Source organism: Heterocephalus glaber, unplaced genomic scaffold (genome assembly GCF_053883595.1).
Source record: "Heterocephalus glaber isolate CG9 unplaced genomic scaffold, H.glaber_assembly_v1.0 deba00000546, whole genome shotgun sequence".
Taxonomy (NCBI): Eukaryota; Metazoa; Chordata; class Mammalia; order Rodentia; family Bathyergidae; genus Heterocephalus; species Heterocephalus glaber.
Window position 1 is genome coordinate 43671567 of NW_028258147.1, and position 22320 is coordinate 43693886.

At 37.7% G+C, this 22320-nt stretch overlaps 1 protein-coding gene across 12 annotated transcripts in view; it reads left to right on the top strand.

Annotated features, from left to right (window-relative positions):
* Window positions 1–22320, top strand: part of Tut7 (terminal uridylyl transferase 7) — a 64351-nt gene that overhangs the window by 13533 nt on the left and 28498 nt on the right. For all 12 annotated transcript variants that reach the window (XM_087204827.1, XM_087204833.1, XM_087204835.1 and 9 more), the window contains exons 7-13: window positions 6–57; window positions 981–1050; window positions 1783–1909; window positions 3247–3366; window positions 16481–16633; window positions 19325–19505; window positions 20810–21921. In XM_087204827.1, the coding sequence (XP_087060953.1) occupies window positions 6–57; window positions 981–1050; window positions 1783–1909; window positions 3247–3366; window positions 16481–16633; window positions 19325–19505; window positions 20810–21921 (1815 nt within the window). The remainder of the gene's footprint in view (window positions 1–5; window positions 58–980; window positions 1051–1782; window positions 1910–3246; window positions 3367–16480; window positions 16634–19324; window positions 19506–20809; window positions 21922–22320) is intronic.

Genomic DNA, 22320 nt, shown 5'->3' on the forward strand with positions numbered 1-22320 from the left:
CCTAGATGTCTCAACCAGATGTCCTCTTACTTGTTCAAGAATGTTTAAAAAACAGTGGTAAGGCCAAATTCTTTCTATACTTTGGTGTTATTTTTTTTTTCTAAAAATTTGGATATATCTTATCGACAGATTCTGAAAATAGGAAATTTTGTTATTAAAATTATTTATATTGGGTAATATACAAAAGCAAAAATGAAAGCAAATGCTGATGAATTATTACCTAGTAATAATTACCTAGTAATACCTTCTATACAAAACAACCATCTCAAAGTAAAGCTTTTAGCCTGATAATATTACTTTTTATAAAGGTTAAGTAAGTCCTGGACTGTGACTAAGAAATGCAAAATATGTAGAATTTACTCTTATGGCTAAAATTGAAGGATAATCTGCCTTCTCCTGTCGTATAGATAAGTATTTTAGGAACAGTGAACAGGTAAACTGATCCTGATTAATGAGCTCACCCTAGTGTTCCCAGACAGGTTTATGGATTGTCTTGAGCCATATAATTTCCACACTGGGGCTAAGTCTGTCTGCTTTATGCAGGCTTCATCAAATTACCCCATACCTTGAATTAGTCATTTCTGTCCTTGTTTGGGTTGAATAAAACATTTAAACATCTCTTCCTGTTTCAGTCGATATTTGTTTTAACACAACAGTTTCGTAGGTTTTGGATCAACTTCATTTTAAAATTCACTGCCTGTGTGTCTCATGTTTTTCACAGGACATTTAAATGTTTGATTCAGTGATGTGCTGATTTCTAATCAAACATCAGCTTTGCAAAATAAGGATTTTAAATTAATGGGTTTACTTGCATCATAAATATTACAGTTTTTCTCTTTTCAGGTCATTTCAGCATTTTATTTAGTAGTAGTCTTTGAAACAATTGAACAGATAAGCCATACCTGTACTCACACTTTATCTAGTTCTACTTTTAAACAAAGCTAATAATAAGCTACTTAATTTCTTTCTTCTTTTCTCAGACGCCTTCACTGATGTTGATGCTGATTTCCATGCTAGGGTACCAGTGGTGGTGTGCAGAGAGAAGCAAAGGTCTGTTTCTTTAAGATGTTTATGAGCTATCAATTTGCCAAAAACACAAGTACTTTACTAAATCTTAATGTCCAACTGCTAGGATAATAAGCTCCTTACATGGTTATCTCACATGCTTTCTACTACTGTCCTCCCTATACTTTTGGCATTTGATCAAGAGGAGGAAATATTTTCTGTTCAGAAAATTAAAATGGTTAACCAGGTGTACTGGCACATTCCTGTAATACCAGCTACTTCAGAGAAGTTCAAGTTTAAGACCACATGGGCAACTTAGCAAGAGCTCATCTCAAAATAAAATTTTAAAAAGGAAGAGTGGCTGGGGATATAGCTTAGTGGTAAGAACACTTGCCTAGAATGTGTGAAACCCTGGGTTTAATCCCAGGCACCATATACACACAGAAAAATAAGAAGAAGGAAGTATGTTGACCCTTCTCAACTAGGTAAAAAAAACCTCATCAAATGGTTACTTGCTCTGACACCTTTACATATTTTTCTTTTTTGCCTGACCCCCCCCCAAAATATTTTTAACATGTGAAAACACCAAGTTCTAGTTCTAAAAAATAGTTTACTCAGAAAATAGTTGCCATCTTTTTCAAAATTCCAATTTATTGCATTTTTTTAAATTTTTAAGGTATTTATTGTCAGTGAGATTTAGCTATTGATGTAAAAGATCCTGATACTTCAATAACACTTTTTTCTTTCTTCTCTCATCCTCACCCCCCCCCCCCCCAGTGGTCTTCTTTGTAAAGTGAGCGCAGGAAATGAAAGTGCTTGCCTGACAACAAAGCACTTATCTATCCTTGGAAAACTAGAACCAAAGCTGGTTCCTCTGGTGATCGCATTTAGGTACTGGGCAAAGGTTGGTTGTAGTTCTTTAAATGTATGAAAACATTTTGTGTAGGCAAAAGCATGATGCTTTAATTTGGTAGGTTAATCTTAAATGTTTAGATGAATATTTATAGACATCCAAAAAGTAGACATTTGAATATTAGAATTAAAACTTTAATATATACAGAAGGAAAAGTTAGGGTTTCTATTTCATTGTAACAACATTGCTTAAAAGATTAAAATGAGGGCCGGGGATTTAGCTCAGTGGTTTCGTTGCCTGCTGCGCAAGCGCAAGGAGCCAAGTTCGATCCCCAATACCAAAAAAAGAAAAAAGAAAAAAAAAAAGAAAGATTAAAATGATCATAGTGCTTATTAAAAGTCAGATTGAGGTCAGGTTCCAGGGGATGTGGCCCATCTTAACTGCTTTCCTGAGAGGATTCCTAGATACAGTAAAGTTTGAGATAAACACTGTCATACCATTTCCCATAACATACCCGAAAATAAAAATGATACTCTATCTGGTTTGCTTAATATTTCTATAATGTTTTTTAAAAATTATGCCAAATTCTCTAATAGCAGTAGAACATTTAATGTTCCCCTGAAAGGTAACGTCACATGATTATATAATTGAGATTCTGTAAGGTTCATAGAAAACTAAAAAACAAAAGCTTTCCTGATGAAGGCATAGCAGCAAAGAGAGATAGTTCCATGTCTTGGATCCAGGATAAGCAGAGGGTGGCCCACTCTTAACTGGGGGAACTGGTAATACAATATGCTGTTCTTTAAAAACCCTCTCCTTCACTAAGCAAGCCAGGCTTTTGTAGTTGTTTCCATTAGCACTGATGAGTTTGCCCATATTTTCTCCCCACTCGCCTTTGTGACCAAAGCACACATTCACGGGGTTGTGAGTTAAGATGAGCGGACCATTAAACTGAGCAAAGTCAGTTGGCTTCTACTTGGAACTGAATCGTCATTATTTCACTAACATGTTTTAAGCAAGGGAATGGATTTACTGTGGATATCACAAAATGAAATAGGAAATAATACGTCAGAGCTTTTCACAAGTAAATTAACAGGATTAAATATTTGAAATTGAAATTGTTACTCGAAAACACAAAATGTGTTTGCTGCAAAAGTACAAGGAAGTTGCATATTCCATCACTGTGCTGCTTACTGTTGTTTGTAGTTTGTTCTGTTTCATTTTTGCAGTGCTGGCGTGCACATGAACTGTATGCCAGCCCCTACTATGGTGCTTTATTCTGAGGAATCACTATAGATTATATAATGTATGAGAATGAGGTTATAGGTGTAAGCCAAATTATTTAAATCACAAACTGGTGAAAGAAGAATGTCTCCTGTCTTCTGCAGCTTTGCAGTATAGACTGCCCTGAAGAAGGAGGCCTACCGCCTTATGTGTTCGCCCTGATGGCTGTTTTCTTTCTTCAGCAGAGGAAGGAACCTCTTCTGCCAGTTTATCTAGGATCATGGGTAGGAGATTTTGTTTATATATTTGATACTGGTTTTATATAGACCTACAAATCCTTATTTGAATGACTTAAAAATCTAAAAACCTAACCAGAACTGAAATAGATTTACTTATTCTAGTAGAATGAAATCTATATTGTTTATTGCTAAAATATTAATATACTTATTAACAAGGTGCTGCTCATGTCTTGTTAGGGGTATTTCTCGCTTTCTAGATAGCACATTCTTAGTTTTTGAAATACCTGTAGATGTGAAGGTGTCAAACAAAAGACTTTGAGCCTGTGTAAAATTTAATCATTTGATGCATTCTTTCTTGAGGTACAGCTTTCTGATCTGATACTTGAATTCACATATCATCTCCAGACAGACACTAGGAATCATTTGGCTCATTGTAACTTACATTCTTTTTTGTTTGTTCATTAGTAATATGGGGCCGCACTATATAGCACAAACTGGCCTTGAATTCCTGGGCTCAACCAGTCCTTCTGCCTCAGTGTCCAAAGTAGCTGGGTCTGCAGGTGTGCATCCCCATACTCTGTCATGTGCTCCATTCCTCTCTCAGTGGTCATTTGTCATTGACATGAGTGTGTAAGACAAACAGGGTTTATCTTCTGCTGATGAGAAGAAATCTTCAGGATTTGCTCAAGAGTAGTATGAACACCTTTTCTGTAGCCAGTGTACTGGTTCCTTAGCAGTGGAACTGGAAACTCACTAAAGCAACACTGAATTTGATTTTATCATTTGATTTTCCATTATTTAGTGGCAAAAATAGGTATGTGGTGATTAAACGTGAGTGAGTCAAATAAGACATACTCCGCTTTCTGAACCAGAATGTTCAGTTGATCTCAGTGTAATAGTCAGGCATTGGTTTGCTGGCTAATGCCAGATCCTAGTCAAAAATACAAAGGAGTTGGGGGAAAGGAATTAATATTATTCATGCCAGATATCTGGCACACATTATTTCTGTAGGAAACTCACTGAGATCTTCATAATTATATTGTCAGAGTTTCCAAACAGAGTCTACCTGCTAGCCAGTAAATGTAAAAACTTCATACTAAAAGCTTATTTACTGGGCCAGGGATTTAGCTCAGTGGTGCCGCTGCCTGCCTTGTAAACATAGGGTCCTGAATTCTATCCCTGATACCAAAAAAAGCTGATTTCCTTGCCTCAGTTCCCTGGAAAGAGAAGGGGAATGGAGAGTAGGGGAGAGAAACAAAATACTGTATAGAACAACTGCATGTCAGTTGCTCAACATTGTAACATGTATTATGCGAATACAGAAGAAAGAAAAAAGAACAGAAGAAATATTTGAGAATTTTCCAGAATTAGAGTCCTGAACCACGTAAGTGTGGGACAAACTGAAGACAGGAGGTTAGGCTAAGAAGCTGTCTACTGCAGGTACCACAGTCTGCAGTTTAGCTAACCACATTAGTTACCTGCTAAATCCAAATCATCAACATCTCTTGGAAAAAAGGACCCAGAATTTTCATAATATGAGATAGCATTAACAAAGCCCAGAATGCAATCCAAAATTACTCATGGTACAGAGAGCCAAGAAAATGGTACCCACTGTCAAAGAAAAAGCACAGTTGCCAACTATGTTAACTTTCTGTCATTGTGACAAAATACTTGAGAAAATCAGCTTAAAAGGAAGAAAGGTTTATGTGGGCCCATGATTTCAGTTGTTCCGTGGTTATGTCCCAGTTATTTTGGGCCTGTGGGAGTGCCGTACAGCCTGGTGGCAGGAGCACATAGTAGAGGAAGACGGTTTACCTCATAGTAGCCAGGAAGAAAGAGAGAAGGAGAAGAGGCCAGAGTCCCAACATCCCCCTCAAAGCCATGCCCTCAGTGACTTATACTGCATAGACAAAGCCTCCTAGAGATTCTACCTCCTCCTGGTAGTACCACAAGTGACGTTAGGCATATGAGCCTTTAGAGGATGATTAGGACCCAAATTATAACACCAACTCCAAGACAAACTAAATGTGGGGGCTATCAAAGACTATAAAGCAGTCTCCAGGACATAAAAGAAATACACTTGCATTAAATGAAGAGATAGGAGATATCAGCCAGAGAAAAGTGAAAATCTAAAAAAAACCAAATCGAAATTTTAAGCCTGAATGTACAAACAGAAAAGAAATACTAAAATGTTAGCCATAGAGTCAGTGATGTAAAACATTAAATTTTAATGGCTTAAACACCCCTACTAAAAGGCATAGATTATCAGAATGAATTTAAGAAGCAAGATCCAATGCTGTGCTTCAAGAGAAATACAATTAATAAAATAAAGATGGATAAAATGACAGATGAATGGAAAAAGTTATATCTGTAAGCTATAGCCAAAAGTAAATTAGAGGGTGTATTAATATTGATGAGATAGACTTCAAGAGAAAAAGTACACTCAAAGACAAAAGGTACATTTCATTATGATGTCCATTAGCACAGCAAATCAAGCGTAAATATGTGCATCTATTAAGAGAACACCACAATATACAATAACAAAATTGATGAAGTCCCTTCTGTCAGAGGAAGTTTTAACATCCTTGTCCATTTTTTTAAAAATTTTATTTTATTGATACATTTTAGGTATACAATATGATGACATTCATCATTGCAAATTTGCACCTTTACATAATCTCTCTTGACTCTTTTTTTTCCCCCTTCCCCTGCCCTACCTTCAAACCCACCATCCCTCCCTATTTACAAAGACTTTGTTTCCATTTTTTCATTTTCTCATATTACTTCCATTCCATTTTCTATCCCCTCCCCCTTCCCCTTCCCCTTCCCCTTTGCCCCTTTTAAGAGTATTGCCTCAGAGTGCACCCATTTAGCTATAAATATCTCTAATTTCTCATTTTTATGGCTGAGTAGTACTGCATTTTATAAAAAACAACATGTTTTCTTGATCCAGTCTCCAGTTGATAGGCAATTGGCCTGCTTCCAAATTTTAGCTATTACAAATGGTGCTGCTATGAACATGGGTGCACATATATCGTAGTGATACGATTCTTTTAATTCTTTGGGGAAGATATGCAGCAGGGGAACAGCTGGGTCAAATGGGACTTCCAGTCCTAGTTCTTTGAGGTATCTTCATACTGATGTCTGTAGTGGTTGCACCAGTAGACACTCCAGTGGAGCAGGGTTCCTCTTTCCACACAGCCCCATCAGCATTTGTTATTGGTTTATTTCAAGATAGCAGCCATTCTTTCCAGAGTGAGGTGGAATCTCAGCATTGTTTTCATTTGCTTCTCTTGAATGACCAGTGATGTTGAACATTTTTTCACGTGTTTATTTGCTATTTCTACTTCCTTGTGTGAGAAATGTCTGTTCATTTCAGATTCCCATTTGTGGATTGGGTCTTTAAATTTGGGAGGTCTGATCTTTTTAAGTTCTTTATAGATTCGGGATAGTAGACCTTTGTCTGAGGAAGAGCAGGTGAAGATTTTTTCCCACATTGTGTGTTGTCTCTTCACACTGCTGGTGGTTTCTGTTGCTGTGCAGAAGCTCTTTAGTAAGAAGAGATCCCACTTGTTGATTGTTTGTGCTAGTTGACGGGCAACTGAGGTTTTGTTCATAAAATCTTTTCCTACACCGATGTCTTCAAGGGTTCTACCTAACCTCTGTTCCAGCTGGTTCACCATTTCTATTTTAACATTTTGATCTTTAATCCATTTTAATTTTAGTTTAGTGCATGGCGAGAGATACAGGTCTAGTTTTAGTCTTTGGCAAGTTGAAACCCAATTTTTTCGGCATCATTTATTAAATAGGCTATCTTTCCTCCAGTGAGCGTGTTTGGCTCCTTTGTTGAAGATGAGGTGGCTGAGTGTGTCTGGAGTTGTTTCTGCATCTTCTAATCTGTTCCACTGGTCTTCAGGTCTGTTTCTTTGCCAGTACCATGGTGTTTTTATCACAGTAGCTTTGTAGTATAGTTTCAAGTTGGGGTTTGTGATACCCCCTGCCATGTCTCTGTTACCTAGAATTGCTTTTGCTATTCTGGGTCTCTTCTTGTTCCAAATGAATTTTTGGATTTTCTTCTCAAGGACTGTGAAGTATGCTGCTGGGATTTCAAATGACATTCCATTGAATCTATATAGCAGTTTTGAAGTATGGCCATTTTTACTATGTTGATCCTTCCTACCCAGGAGCAAGGGCTGTCTTTCCATTTTCTGATATCATCTTCAATCTCTCTTTTCAGAGTGCTATAGTTTTCAGAGAAGAAGTCTTTGATTTCTTTTGTTAGGTTGATTCCTAGGTATTTCAGTTTTTTGGATGCTATTGTGAAAGAATTATTTGTCCCATTTCTCTCTCAGTGAGTCTGTGGTTTGTGTAGAGGAAAGCTATTGATTTTTGTGTGTTGACCTTGTATTGAGCTACTTTACTGAATTTGGTTATTAGATCCAGAAGACTTTTGGTGGAGTTCTTGGGTTCTTCTGAATTAGAGTATCATGTCATCTATAAATAATGACAATTTGACTTCTTCATTTCCTATCTTTATTCCTTTTATTTCTCTTGTCTAATTGCCATGGCTAATGTTTCCAAAATTATATTGAACAGGAGAGGTGATAGAGGACGTCCTTGTCTTGTTCCTGATTTTAGTGTGAAGGATTTCAGTTTTTGACCATTTAGTATGATATTGGCTGTTAGGTTTTCATAGATGGCTTTTATCAGATTGAGTTAGTGTCCATCTGTTCCAATTTTTTGTAGGGTTTTTATCACGAATACACGTTGGCTTTTGTCAAATGCTTTTTCTGCATCTATTGAGATAGTCATGTGGTTTTTGTCCCTGGCTCTATTGATATAGTGTATTACATTGATTGATTTGCATATGTTGAACCATCCCTGCATCCCTGGGATGAATCTCACTTGGTCAGGGTGTATGATCTTCTTGATGATCTTCTGCATTCTCTTTGCCAGTATCTTACCAAGGATTTTTGCATTTATATTCATTAGTGAGATTGGCCTATAGTTCTCTTTTTCGGTTAGGTCTTTCTCTGCTTTGGGGATCAAGGTGATGCTTGCTTCCAGGAATGAATTTGGAAGTATTGCTTCCCTTTCAATTTCATTGAAGAGTTTAAAGAGGAGTGGCAGTAGTTCCTCTCTAAATGTCTTGTAGAATTCAGCGGTGAAGCCATCATGCCCCAGATTTTTGTTAGTTGGTAAGTTTTTAATTATGTTTTCAATTTCATTGGTTGATATTGGGTTGTTTAGAATTTTTAGGTCTTCTTTGTTCAACTTTGGTAATTCATACATGTCTAGGAATCTGTCCATTTCTTCTGTGTTGTCCATCTTATTGGCGTATAGGTTCTGGAAGTAGGTATTGATGATCCTCTGGCTTTCTGCTGGGTCCCTTGTAATTTCATTCTTTTCATTCCTAATTGCATGGATTTGGGCCTCTTCTGATAAGGTTGGCTAAAGGTTTGTCAGTTGTGTTTATTATTTCAAAGAACCAACTCTTGGCTTCATTAATTTTTTGTATCATTCTCTTAGTCTCCATTGAATTGATTTCAGCCCTGATCTTTATAATTTCCTCCTTTCTATGGACTTTAGGTCTGTCCTGCTCTTCTTTTTCTAGAAGCTTGAGGTTCAGCAACAGGTTTTTTATTCGGGCTTGCTCTGTTTTTCTAATATGAGTATTCACTGCTATGAATTTCCCTGGTAAGACTGCTTTCATTGTGTTCCATAGATTCCAGTGTGTTGTATTGTCATTGTCATTTAATTAAAGGAACTGTCTGATTTCTTCTTTAATTTCCTCTGTAACCCATTGGTTATTCAGAAGTGTGTTGTTGAATTTCCATGTGAAATTCTTGTGGTTTATTTTGCTGTTGATCTCCAATTTCATCGCACTATGGTCTGACAATATACAGGGGAAAGCTTCGATTCATTTGCACATACTTAAACATGTTCTGTGAGTGAGTATGTGGTCTGTTTTGGAGAACGACCCATGTGCAGCTGAAAAGAATGTGTATTCTGATTTTGTGGGGTGAAACATTCTGTAAACATCTGTTAAGTTTGTATGTTCAAGAGTTTGATTGAGTTCTAGTATTTCTTTGCTTATTTTTTGTCTAATTGATCTATCTATTTGTGACGATCGGTTATTGAGGTCCCCCACTACTATTGTATTAGTGCTTCTATGGTTTTTCATGTCCATTAGTATTTGTTTTGTGTAGTTGGGAGCACTAGTGTTTGGTGCATAGATATTTATGATTGTCATCTCTTACTCTTGGATTGTTCCCTTTACAAGGATGTAGTGTTCTTCATTGCCTCTCTTCATCAGTGTTGGTTTGAGATCCACTTGATCTGCAAAGAGGATAGCTACTCCTGCTTTTTTTCGGGTTCCCGTCACATGGAGTATTGTTTTCTACCTTTTAACTTTCAGTCTGTGAGTTTCTTTTTGAATTAAGTGTGTTTCTTGTATGTAGCATATTGTTGGATCTTGCTTCTTGACCCATTTTGCCAGTCTTCTTTTGATTGGTGAATTGAAATCATTAACATTGGTGGTTATAACTGATAATAAATAATGTAATGACTTATCATTGTTGTTACGTTTTCTTTTTGTTGGATTCTCCCCCTTTGCATTTAAGTTCTTGTTAAGCCTGATGGATTCATTCTGCTGGGCTCCCTGGGGTTGTGATCCTCATTTTTTCCTAGGATATTGTCTAAAAGTTTTTGGACTGTTGGTTTGGTATTCATGAAGTTCCTAAGGTGCTCTTTGTCATGAAAGTATCTCATTTCTCCATCAATTTTGAAAGATAGTTTTGCAGGGTACATCAATCTGGGTTGGAGGCAGTTTTCCTTCAGGGCTTTGACTACATCACTCCAAGCTATTTTTGCCTCGAAGGTTTGTGTTGAGAAATCTGCTGTTATTCTGAAGGGCTTTCCTTTGTATGTGATTTGTTTCTTTTCTCTAACTACTTGTCGAACTCTGTTCTTCTGTTAGTTTTCTGGAATCTTAACAATTATATGTCTGTGTACCTTTTTTTTTGATCAAGGCTAGTTGGAGTCCTATATGCCTCACTTATGTGTATGTCAAGTTCTTTTCTCTTGTTTGGGAATTTCTCTGCCATCGCTTCCTTGAACAGTTTTTTTTTATGTCATCTGCACTCTCTTCTGTTTCTTCATTGACTTCATTCAGTCTTATGTTATTCTTCTTTGCATCATCTAGCCGCTGCTAGATTGATTTCTCATGGTCCCTTATAATTTTAAAGCAGTTTTTCTCTTCCTGGTCACTAATTGCAATCTTATCTTTTATATCTGAAATTCTGTCCTCACATTGGCTTATTCTGCTATGTAGACTTTCGATGGAGTTTTTTATCTCCTGGAAATCTGTTTGTATCTGTATTGTTATGGGTTTCATTTGTTTCCTATGTTGAGATTCCTTCATGTTCGTCAGTTCCTCTCCATATTTATTAATCATACTTGCACTATGAGTACAATCTCTGCTGTTATCTGAGAAATTATTTTTGATTTCATTTCTTCCAGGTCCTCTTTTGTTTGTAGTTCAGGTGGTTGAGTATCAGAGTGTTCCATCTCATTTCCCTTTGGGGTTGCTATAGGTGATCTGGAAGTCTGGTTTTGAGACTTGTTTACATGTCTTCTAATTTTGACATGGTGGGGGGTGGAGGGGTTTGTGTGGTGCTGGCACCCGTGGGGCTCACCACCTATGCGCTGGGAGTGGTATTTTGGCAGCCCGGAAGTCTCCTCTTCTCCGCTGGGAGCAGTAGTTCGGTGGGCAGAAAGCCTCCTCCTCTGCACTGGGAGTGGAGGTATGCCGGCCTGGAAGCCTCCTCCTGTGCCCCTTGTCCATTTTTGACTCCTGTGTTAGTTAGACAAAATGTCAGTGTAAACATCAGGGCCCTGCAGACACTGTCAGTCACCTTGACCTGATATTTATGGAGTATTCCACCCAGTAACTAGAGAATACACAATTTTTTCAATGCATATAATTTACCCACAAAGGAAGCCCATCTATTGGTTCATAAAAGACATTGAAGGGTCGGATGTAGTAGCACACACTTGTGATCTCAACACTCAGGAGGCTGAGGCAGGAAGATCACCATGAGTCCAAGGCCAGTGTGGACTGCATAATAGGTTCAAGGGCAGTCTGAACTACATAGAGAGACCTTGTCTCAAAAAACCAAAAATAAATAAATAGAAGAAGTTGAAATACACTTAAAAGTAATGCCCTCTGACCACAGTGGAATTAGAATTTATATAGATATAAATTATTAAGATATTTATTAAAATTGTATATATTTGGTTATTAATGCACATCCAGGTGATTTATGGGTCAAAGTAGAAATCACGTAGGCATTAGAAAATATTTGTAACTACTTGGCAGGCATAGTAATTACAGACATGTAATCCCAGCTCTTCAAGTCTGAAGCAGGGTCAGTTGAGATCAGAAGCTCAAGGCCAGCCTCAGCAAGATAGCAAGACCCTCTTACAAAAGAGTTTGTGAGATTCAGTAAAATAGTTTACACAGAGAAATTTGTGTCAGTTTAAACTTTAGAAAGGTAAAAAAATCAAGGCCCTTTGACTTCAAAAAGCTAAAAATCAGAAACCCAAGGCGTGTAGAAGGAAGTAGATAGTAAGATGAGAGAGCAGTCAATACATAGAGAGTGGGGTTGGGGATATAGCTAAGTGGCATCATGCCTTCCTCACAAGCACAAAGTCCTGAGTTCCATCCCTGGTACTGCCAAAAAAAAAAAACATAGAAAGCAGACTAACAGTAGAGAAAATTAGCAATGCCAGACTGTCTCTTTGATCAGTAACATCAAGTTTAGGCTAGTTACAAGGTACCCATTTGTAGTCCTGTAGTCTCAGCTGTTTGTGAGACTGAGACAGGAGCCTCACTTGAGCTCACATATTGGAGACCAGTTTGAGACCAGTCTGGGCAGCGTAGTGAGACCTCCATCTCAAAAACAGAAAAGAGGGCTCGGGATTTAATTCATTGTTGCCGCCGCCTGCCTTTCAAGCTCAAGGTCCCAAGTTCAATGCTCGGTACCAGAAAAGAAGAGAGGAGGGGAGGGGAGGGGAGAGGGAAATCCAATCTCAGGGTTTGTTTTTTGTTTTGTTTTGATAGACTGATTTTTTAAAAAGAGAGCACTGCTAAGTATATGATGGCCCATATCTGTAATCCCAGCTGCTCCGGAGGTTGAAGCAGGAGATCCAAGTGCAGGGTCAACATGGCCCACTTAGTGAAAACAGAATAGGCTGGGATAGCTCAGTGATAGAGCACTTGCCTAGCTCTCCTAAAAAAGGCCTGGGTTCGATCCCCTGTGGTGCTTCCCCCCAAAAAACCAAAAAGAACGTAAGTTAATAATATAAGGAATGAAAGGATTTTCACTTTAAATCCTATAGACATAAATGGATGAAAAGGGAATATTATTTTTCACAGAATATTATAAGAATTTTGTACCAGTGAATTATAAATCCTAAAGTATACATATTCTTTGTAAGACTAAATATAAAAAGATCAGTCAAGGAAAACAATCTAAATAACTCTATAGCCACTGCAGAAATGGAATTCACGATTAAAAACCTTCCTACAAAGGAAAACCCCAGACCCAGGGCTTTACTGATGAATTCTGTGCAACATTTACGGAAAAGAAAAATGCCAATTTTATATAAACTCAGAATATAAAAATTTGTGACCAAAATGACCATGATAGAAGGAGATGGAGGGAGGAGAGGGGAAGGGAGCATAAAAAGAATTAACATGTGTTCTATACATGTACCAACTCCTTGTGATGAATGTAATCATTATGTGCTGCAAACCTGTACTAATAAAATTTTTTTTAATTACCCTGACACACACCAAAGACATTAAAAAGAAAACTATATACAAGTATCCCTCATGAGCATGGATATTAAAACCCTTAGCAAAATAATGGCAAATTAACTCAAAAGAAAGCCAGGCGTGGTGGTGCACACCTTTAATAATCCCAGCACTCTTGAAAGGTTGAAGTAGGAGGATCACAAGTTCAAGCCCAACCAAGCAATTTAGTGAGATCTTGTCTCACAATTAAAAAAATAAATAAATAGGGCCAGGGATTTAGCCGAGTGGTGCTGCCACCTGCCTTGCAAGCACAAGGTCCTGAGTTCCATCCCTGGTACCAAAAAAGTAAAAATAAGTAAATAGATAGATAGATAGATAATGCACTGGGGATATAGCTCAGTGCTACAGTCCTTAGTACCAAAAAAAAAAAAACAAATCAGAAATATGTGTACAAAAAAATTATACAAAATGGATGTATAACAACCAACTGAGACCTCTCCAGGAAAATCATTTAATCTTCCATTGTGATACAATGAGAATGGTGTATGCTCATGAAAACATGTAGAGAGGACAAAACACTGAACAGTGTTCTTTTATACTAAAAGCTCTGGAACTTGGAACAGAAGGGAGACATTCTTCAACCTGAAAGCAGACATCTGTGAAAACCATCTATAGCTAACATGGCGCTTAATGGTGGAAGAATGATGTTTCCCTGTGTTATTAAGAACAAAGGACACCCCTCAATCCCTTTTGTATTCAGCATTTTTAGAAGATCTTAGCCATTGCAAATAAGAAAAGAAAAGAAAGGGCATAAAAATATAAATGGAAGAAGTAAATCTTGCTCTACATGCAGGTGACATGATTTTTTAAATGGAAAATGCTAAGAAAAGTACAGAGCAACTCCTAGAATGAAAATAAATTTAATAAAATCATAGAATGCAAAGTTCATAAATAAGTCTGTTGTACTTGTATATGCTAGCAGCAAACAATTGGAAAATGAAGTTTTAATAATTCTGTTGAGCCAGGAACAGTGGCATAACTATTTAATCCCATCCATTCCAGGAGATTGAGGCAGGAGAAACGTGAGTTCGAGGCCAACCTGGCAATTTAGCAAGACCTTCTCTCAAAACAAAATAATTAAACAAAAACATTAACAGTCATGCCAGAAAACATACAATATTTAAGAATAAATTTAATACAAGATATACAAGATTTTTAAACTGAATATTGTAGGGAATCCTGAAAGAATACAATAAGACGCGTAGGTCAGTGTAGAAATACACCAAGGCTTCAGGGATTAAAAGACTTAACCTTGTTCTGTGTGGTAATCAGTCACTTTTTGACAAAGGTACCTAAGCAGTCCTTTGGGAAGAGGGAAATCTCTTCAATAAATGATACAACCAAACTGGATATCAGTAAAGAAAAGAAAGTAAACTTTTATTCTACAGCATTTCCCAGAATTAACTCAAAATGAGTGAAAGATCTAAATGGAAACTGCCAGAATGATCTTTGTAGCCAGGATTTCTTAGAACAATAAAAATGTGAAATAAGTCCATAAAAATAAAATACTGATAAATTTAACTTGATTGAACTTTAACTTTAAAATTTAGAGCACAAAGTCCATTTATTTATGTGGTTTCCTCCATGTACGGAGCCCTTGGAAGGATACTGAGGGTTCAGAGGTAAATCCCTCTATCCTCTAAAGAGCTCAGGTCTCAGATGGTATGAATGTATGGAAAGATAACTTCAAATTACTAAAATAACTGTGAAAAAATATATGACTTAATGTACTATTGAGGTTACACAGGGGAATTTATACATAAAGAATTGCCAGTAGACTTTCAAACAAAAATCTGTGCAATGTAATTACACATCTTAACTATTCAAAAAAACCTTATTAAAACCAAAAACCAATCAACTTGAAGGAACTATCAAATGTGTAGTTCTAATAAGCAATTGCCACACCTCATATTTTCTCAGGTATTTTCTTGGAAGAATATTTTCATTCTGTAAATCATCAAAGTCCTTGCAGAGAATTTACCCTGGCCAGCTAAAATTCTGGGTGCTAGAACAAACAACAAAATCCTCACTCTCAAGATTACCATCCAGTGGGTTGAGGAAGATTAATAAGTGCCTATCAAGGGGCAGTAATATTTCTGAGGAAAAATGAAGTAGGGTTAGAAGAGTGAGAAATGGGAAGCTAATTAAAGAAAAGATAATAGACGAGCACCTAAATGAGGTGCATGCATCTGCAGTGTGGCCTGAGTGGGGTGGAAATGCACTTGGCCAACGAGTTAGCACATTGCACCCACACACAGCTTAGTCTGTTTGTTATCCAGTGTAGGTCTCATTGGGATGAGTCTCGTCATATAATAAAAAGGCCCAATCAGCTCTGGTCAACATTTCTCAGAGCTATTGAGCCCAGACGATTTTCTTTTCATTAATGCTCATTATTGGCATGTGCTTTGTGCTGAATGTGCTGACATACACCTCAGTGGCTAAGGCAGGAGGGTCACGACAAGTTCAAGATTAGCCTGAACTCTCATAGTGAGACTGTCTCAAAAACAAAATGTACCGCACCTCCAGGGATTTAGCTCAGTGGTTTCACCACCTGCTGTGCAAGCGCAAGGACCCAAGTTCGATCCCCGGTACCAAAAACAAAAAAGCAAAAACAAAATGTACCTTGGAATTCTGAACTTAATCCAGGATTAATAATATTTAAAATTATTTTCTAAGTAGGAAGATATAGTTTTATAACTGCATCTCTTCACAATATATGTGAAGATCATTTCTTACATTTATTAAGCATTTCTACATGCTATATACTAAAACTAGATATCTCATCTCACATATATTCCCATGAATAAAGCTCTAGTGTTATCCCATCCTATTATAGGAAGTTGATGCCTAAAGAAAATGAGTATCTTTTATCCAAAGTCACATGAGGAAGCTAAGATTTAGGGCCCATTGGTTTTACTGCAGAACTCACAGCTTCAACCACTAGGGCACACTGTTCTTCCCCACAATGCTGGGGATGGAACCAAAGGCCTCCTATGATGCCAGCCAAGTGCTCTACCACCAAGCTGCACCCCCAGCCCAGAATAATTGCTAAAGAATTATTTGCTAAAGAATTATTTCACAAAGTTACCATTTCTTTTCTAAGTCAAAATCTTATATTTCACTTTAAAAACTATTTTTGTATTCATATATGTCAGATAGTCATTAAATGATACCTGTATTTTCCATGAACTACATTAACTTTTCATTTCTTCCACGATTTTAATATGCTGTAGTTGATACAAAACCGTTTCTACCTTATAATTGCCTAATTTTTCCTAGGTTGATGGATTCTCATTAAACAAACTAGGGAACTTCAACCTTAAAGCCATAGAGGATGATTCTGTGATCTGGGAATATACCAGTAATGCTGCAGGGGACACAAACGCAGCCAAAGAAGAGGCACCAAAAGAAATGCCTGTCAGAAGGGGGCAGGTTTGTTATCTCTCCCTACTGGTTTTACCATTGATATTTACTTCAGTTAAGTGGGGGGCTTATAGATTAACTAGTCTTCTTGTCTTCTTTCCTTAACTATCTTATCTATTTGGTGGCTATTTTGTGTCCTAGTCTGTTCAGTCCCTTAAATAGACCAATAGTGAAAAAAGGTAAAATTTAGATCACAAAATCCATTTATTTATGTGGTTTCCTTCATATACAGAACCCTTGAAAAGGATACTGAGAGTTCAGAGGTAAATCCCTATCTATCCTCTAAAGAGCTCAGGTCTCAGATGGTATTATGAAGTTTTAACGTATGGAAAGATAACTTCAAATTACTAAAATAACTGTGAAAAAGTATATGACTTAATGTACTATTGAGGTTGCACAAGGGAATTTATACATAAAGAATTGCCAGTAGAGTTTCAAACAAAACTCTGTGCAATGTAATTATACTGATGATAAGAATAGAGTTCTGTCCCAAAATGTTGAAAGGTCCCTGACCCCATGAGTTTTCTATAACCCTTTGGAGTAAAATGACAGTAGTATTCACAAAATACTTCTGAGACCAGGATTCCAGCACCAGCTCTACAATAATGGGTCCTGTCACTGCTCCCTTCCACTCCTCATGCCTGAAGTGAGACAGTGGTGAAAGATTCTCCAGTTATATTTTCCAGAATCCTTATGCAGTGCTGCTGCCAACAGCATAGCACCACTTTTATCTTTTTTCTCTTCAGGGTTCCAGTTGAGCACAGGCTGTGAACCCACAATATGTGAACTTATGTTCCAGCTCTCCTACTTCCTAGCTGTGTGTCTTTGTGCAAGTTCCTTAACCCTCCTTCACTGGTTTCCTCCTTAGAAATGGGGATCCTGTTAGTGCCTGTCTTAGGGTCACTGATCTATAGAATGCTTAGCTCAGTGCCAAGCATATGGTAAGCACTCAGTAAATATTAGCTACAATTCTTACTTTACCTGAAAAAGAAATGTTCTCTGCTTTTCAAAAAACAGTTTAAGTGCCATTATGCTAAATATTTTGAAGGTCTTTGAAGCTCCACGTTACAGTATTTTCAAGTCATTTTGTGAGATGCTTAAAAAAAATCCTTTGTAAAGCTGAAAAAGCCCATGGATAAAGAGGTAAAACAGAAAACTTTGGATTTCTGGGGGTTTTCTTTGTGTCCTCAACTGTATTGTTTGGGACCTAGACAACTTCCATTTTCAATCAGTTCTGCCTTGTAAATCCAGCAGATGAGAGCCTTTGTGGTTGAGATTTACTGATTAATGAACTATCATACTACTTATTTTGAAGCATGATATAAATACTGATCAGAGACAAATTTGTATACCTTAGAGGGAAAAATTTTTTCAATGTGAATGATAGTAATAATGTGAAGAAAAGGCTACTGCTCTAAGTCCACTTATTGCTTTAATTTTACATTTTTATGGTATGGGAGAGATTAATTATGCTGCCACTTCTGAAATTAAATGAGCTCTAGACATTGTGGAAGTTTCATTTGGCCTGTGATTGAGAGACTCATTCTTACCCTGATGAGCAGTGTGATCTGTGACAAGTACTGTACACAAGCTGAGCTAGATTGCCTCTTAAGAGCATCTCACAGTGTGACATTATGTTTCAATGATGTATGGATTTCTTGTACTTAAAAAGACTATATGTAAGTGAAAAATACAGAGAGCAGCCGAGTCTGCCAGACGCTTTCCCTTGCTTCTGATTTAATCCAGTAACTGTCCTGTGTTGTAGGTGGTACCGTCCCTACTCTGCAGATAATGATAGCGACCATTTTTTGAACAGTGTGTGCCAGGCACTGTGCTAAGCACTTTACAGATACTATCTCACTCAGTCCTCCCAACAACCCTATGAGGTGGGTACTGTTAGCCCCATTTTTCAGATGAGGAAACAGGTCTTAGACAGGTCATAGATCATGACCAGGATTATGCACAGCTAGTACTTGGCAGAGTTTGGATTTCAAACTAAGCTTGTCCTAATTCCAAAGCCAGTTCTTTTAGCCACTGTTCTGTGCAACTAGTCTGAGAATGGACAAGCTGAATTACAGAGCAGTAAAGAGATGTGAAGTGGCAGAGTCACTGGGCTTTTCTTTTCCCCTAAGTCCTATAAATATTCCAATATATTATACCAAGTGTGCTGTTCAAACTTGTCGAAAGTCTGTGACTCTAGAACTAATATCAATTTCTGATATCAGGAGCTATTTGACTTTAAAATTCATTGCCACCAGCAGATTTAGTGTGCTTATGTGTCATATCTGGCCAATGAGAAGAGTGTTCTTCCTTTTTCTGTCCTTTAGTCATGTGTCCATACCTATAAAAGTGCCCTCCAGGAGCAGTGACAGGAAGAGGCCCATGCTGAGAATATTAGCAAACAGTGCGCAGGCCTCTACCTGTTAGAGATCAGAATTAGATGTGCTGCATGGGAAAATAAATAGCTCTATTCCTATGATTTATTGCTGGACTGTAACATACTCTGATCCCAGGGGTGCAGCGAAGTGATGCTATTCATCCCAAGCGAAATAGAACCTTTGATTTATTTAGGTGGCTTGTCAAATTCATATCTTTTCTAAGATTTTTCAGATTTTGTTAATTTGATGCTTGAATAATCTCTAGTTTTTCAGAGTGAGCTGACATCTGAAATAATCTGTATGTTCTCTTTGCCATTAATAGGTGTCATTAACGTTTGAAGTAAAACACCAGCCTTCAGTACCAGTTGGGCAGCTCTGGGTGGAGTTGCTGCGATTCTATGCTTTAGAATTTAATCTGGCTGATTTAGTGATAAGTATTCGTGTCAAAGAATCAATATCTCGGGAATCAAAGGATTGGCCTAAAAAGCGCATTGCCATTGAAGGTATCTCAAAATGTTTAATTCTTTTTTTTTTTTTCTTAAGGTTGCAGTCTAACAGCATGCTTTTTATTTCAGTCTCTTTTCAATTCCTACTTGTAAGGGTAGGCCTGACCTTAAAGGTAAAATAAATATAATCTTGCATTTGCTACACTGGGTCCTTCCAAGGAGCCAAAGAGTTCTTTCTGGTTTTTTTAAGTGCCATCATAAGATATCTTAATTGTTAAGTACCTGAATAATGGCTAGCTGGGTCCCTCCTTTACAACTTGCAATTGTTCCCAGTGATCTATAAGTTCCCTTTTTTACTGTTCTCATTTCTAGATTTCTAAATAGTCTCCTTTCATCAATTGTTTTGGTGTTACTTAGTTTTACAGAGTGAGGAAAACTTTCTTCTTGTGAAACTGATATTCTTAGTTGGATAACACTCTAATAGAGGGAATCAATTGTTATTTTTGAAATAATATGCAGTAACTTACTCATAAAAGCACTTAGTGAAGGCTCACTGAACTGAAATCGTTGTATCAAAGACACACTGATGTGCCCTGTACCTGTCACTTAAATAAATTAGGTCTTCTCAGCTATGCAGAGTCAGGAGGTTGAAGCCCCTCTAAAAATCTTAATTCTCCTCCTTTACATAATTTAAAGAATCTCCTCAATGGAATTCTCTTATTTTTGTTTGATTTTTTTCAAGCTTTATGTTGCATAAGAGGGTTTTTGCATTTTACATAAATTCTGTGTGGAGTCATGGGGATCTCACATTTTTAAACCCTCCCCTGCAGTTTCTCTGGCTCAGCTCTTCTGGCCAATGGTCTAACCTGCTGGAGTTCTAGGGGAGGAGAAAAGTTTGAGAGAAATGGTGTTTCCTCCTGGTGCCTCCCTCTCACCCCAGAAATTCAGTCCAGCCAATTCAGTGTTGGGGCTTCCCAGGGCGAAAGAATGGAGGTAAGCTCCACAAACCTCAGGCGTGGCTGAGGGCAAGTAGAGCACTCAGCTGCAAAGCCTGCTGGGAAGACCTTCTTCCCAAGGGCATAAAAGCCGCACTGATGCCATCTGTCATACTTCCCCAGTTACAGCAGAAGAGGGAAGGGGTGTTGGTTCTGAGCAGGGCAGGTTCTCTTCAGAAAACTGATGTTTCAGAAAACATTGTGTTTTGTTCTTAAACTGTATCTTCTCAGTTCCGCCTCTAATTTTTTTAAAGCATGTGATAAATTTTACTGTTACTTATTTGCTATCTATTTTTACCTGCAACAGGCTAATTTTTAAAACATTAAATAGAAGTATATGAAGTAATTTTTTTGTTGTTGTTACAGATCCCTACTCGGTTAAGAGAAATGTGGCAAGGACCCTAAATAATCAACCTGTGTTTGAATATATACTTCATTGTTTAAGGACAACATATAAATATTTTGCTCTTCCACACAAAGTTGGAAAATCCAGTCTTCCAAAGCCTCTCAGCCCAGTTTCATGTATTTCAGAACATTCTAAAGAAGTAGTAAATTATGATCCAGATGTACAACCAAAAGATGATAAGCTCAGAAACTCAGTTTTGACTCAAAGTCCTGGTGCTACTACCACTTCAACTGCCAATACCGGAAAGACACAGCCACTGTCTCTTAAAGAGATGACAAAAAGCTTTGGAAGCCTACCAGCAGAAGAAGTGGGAAATGACCATATCACCATCTGTCTAGAAGACTCAAGCTGTGACCAGGGACAAGTAGAAAGAGGAAGTAAAAATGAGAAAGAGAAAATCGAAAAGGAGGGCAAGTGTCCTTTGACTACCCATGTTCAAAGTCTAAGCAGTAGTAAGTATGGTGAGCTTGTAGCCTGTGGCAGTACACATATTTATGAGACAGATGGCGCTTTGGAGTTAGAAGACCTCCAGAATCCTATGGGTAAAAAATGTGATGGATTTTCTACTTTAGATGGTAAGACCAATGTTGAAGAAAGTATAGAAGGTGCCAGTGAACTAGAAGACTCTGTAGACTACATTGCCCCTTTAATCCAAGGCCAGACATCAGAAATCAATCCGTTTGATGAAGAGGAGGAGGAAGATGAAGAGGAGGAGGAGGAGGAAGAGGAGGAGGAGGAGGAAGAGGAGGAGGAGGAGGAGGAGGAGGAACCACCCAGACTCACCATTAACCGAGGGGAAGCTGAGGATGGCACTGCTAATGAAGATGAGTTTGGCAACACCTATGCTGGATCAGGGGATGAGGATGCCCAGTCTGAAGAGGAGGATGATGAATTAGTTGGCCCTACTAACCATGAAGACTTGAAAGAATGTGGAAAACATGTAGATGGAGCTCTACTCATGGAACTTAATAAAATAAATCTTAAAGGGGAAAAGGCACAAGAGGAAAATTCACCTGTGGATCAGTCTGATTTCATCTATGAATTTAGTAAACTTATCTTCACCAAAGGCAAGGTAATCAGTACCACTGTTAGAAAATTAGGAGACTAAGGGCCGGGGATTTAGCTCAGTGGTTTCGCCGCCTGCTGTGCAAGCGCAAAGACCTGAGTTCAATCCCCAGTACCAAAAAAAAAGAAAATTAGGAGACTAAATCACTTTAATGTATATAGTTTCAGTTTTAATACCAGAATAAGACTCCCTTTTGGTTGTAGTTAACATGTTTGTCTTTTGTCCTAATACCACCGCTTGATCCACTTCCTTTCTTAAGATTTGTGGCAGTCTACAAAGAAGGAAGGGAATGCTGTTAGTAACTACCCTTTTCTCCTGAGGTTACAATAAGGGTGTTTGGATTGGCTATATATTATACTTCATTGCTTTACTGTGTGCTTTAAAAAAAATTTCAGGCTCCCCTTT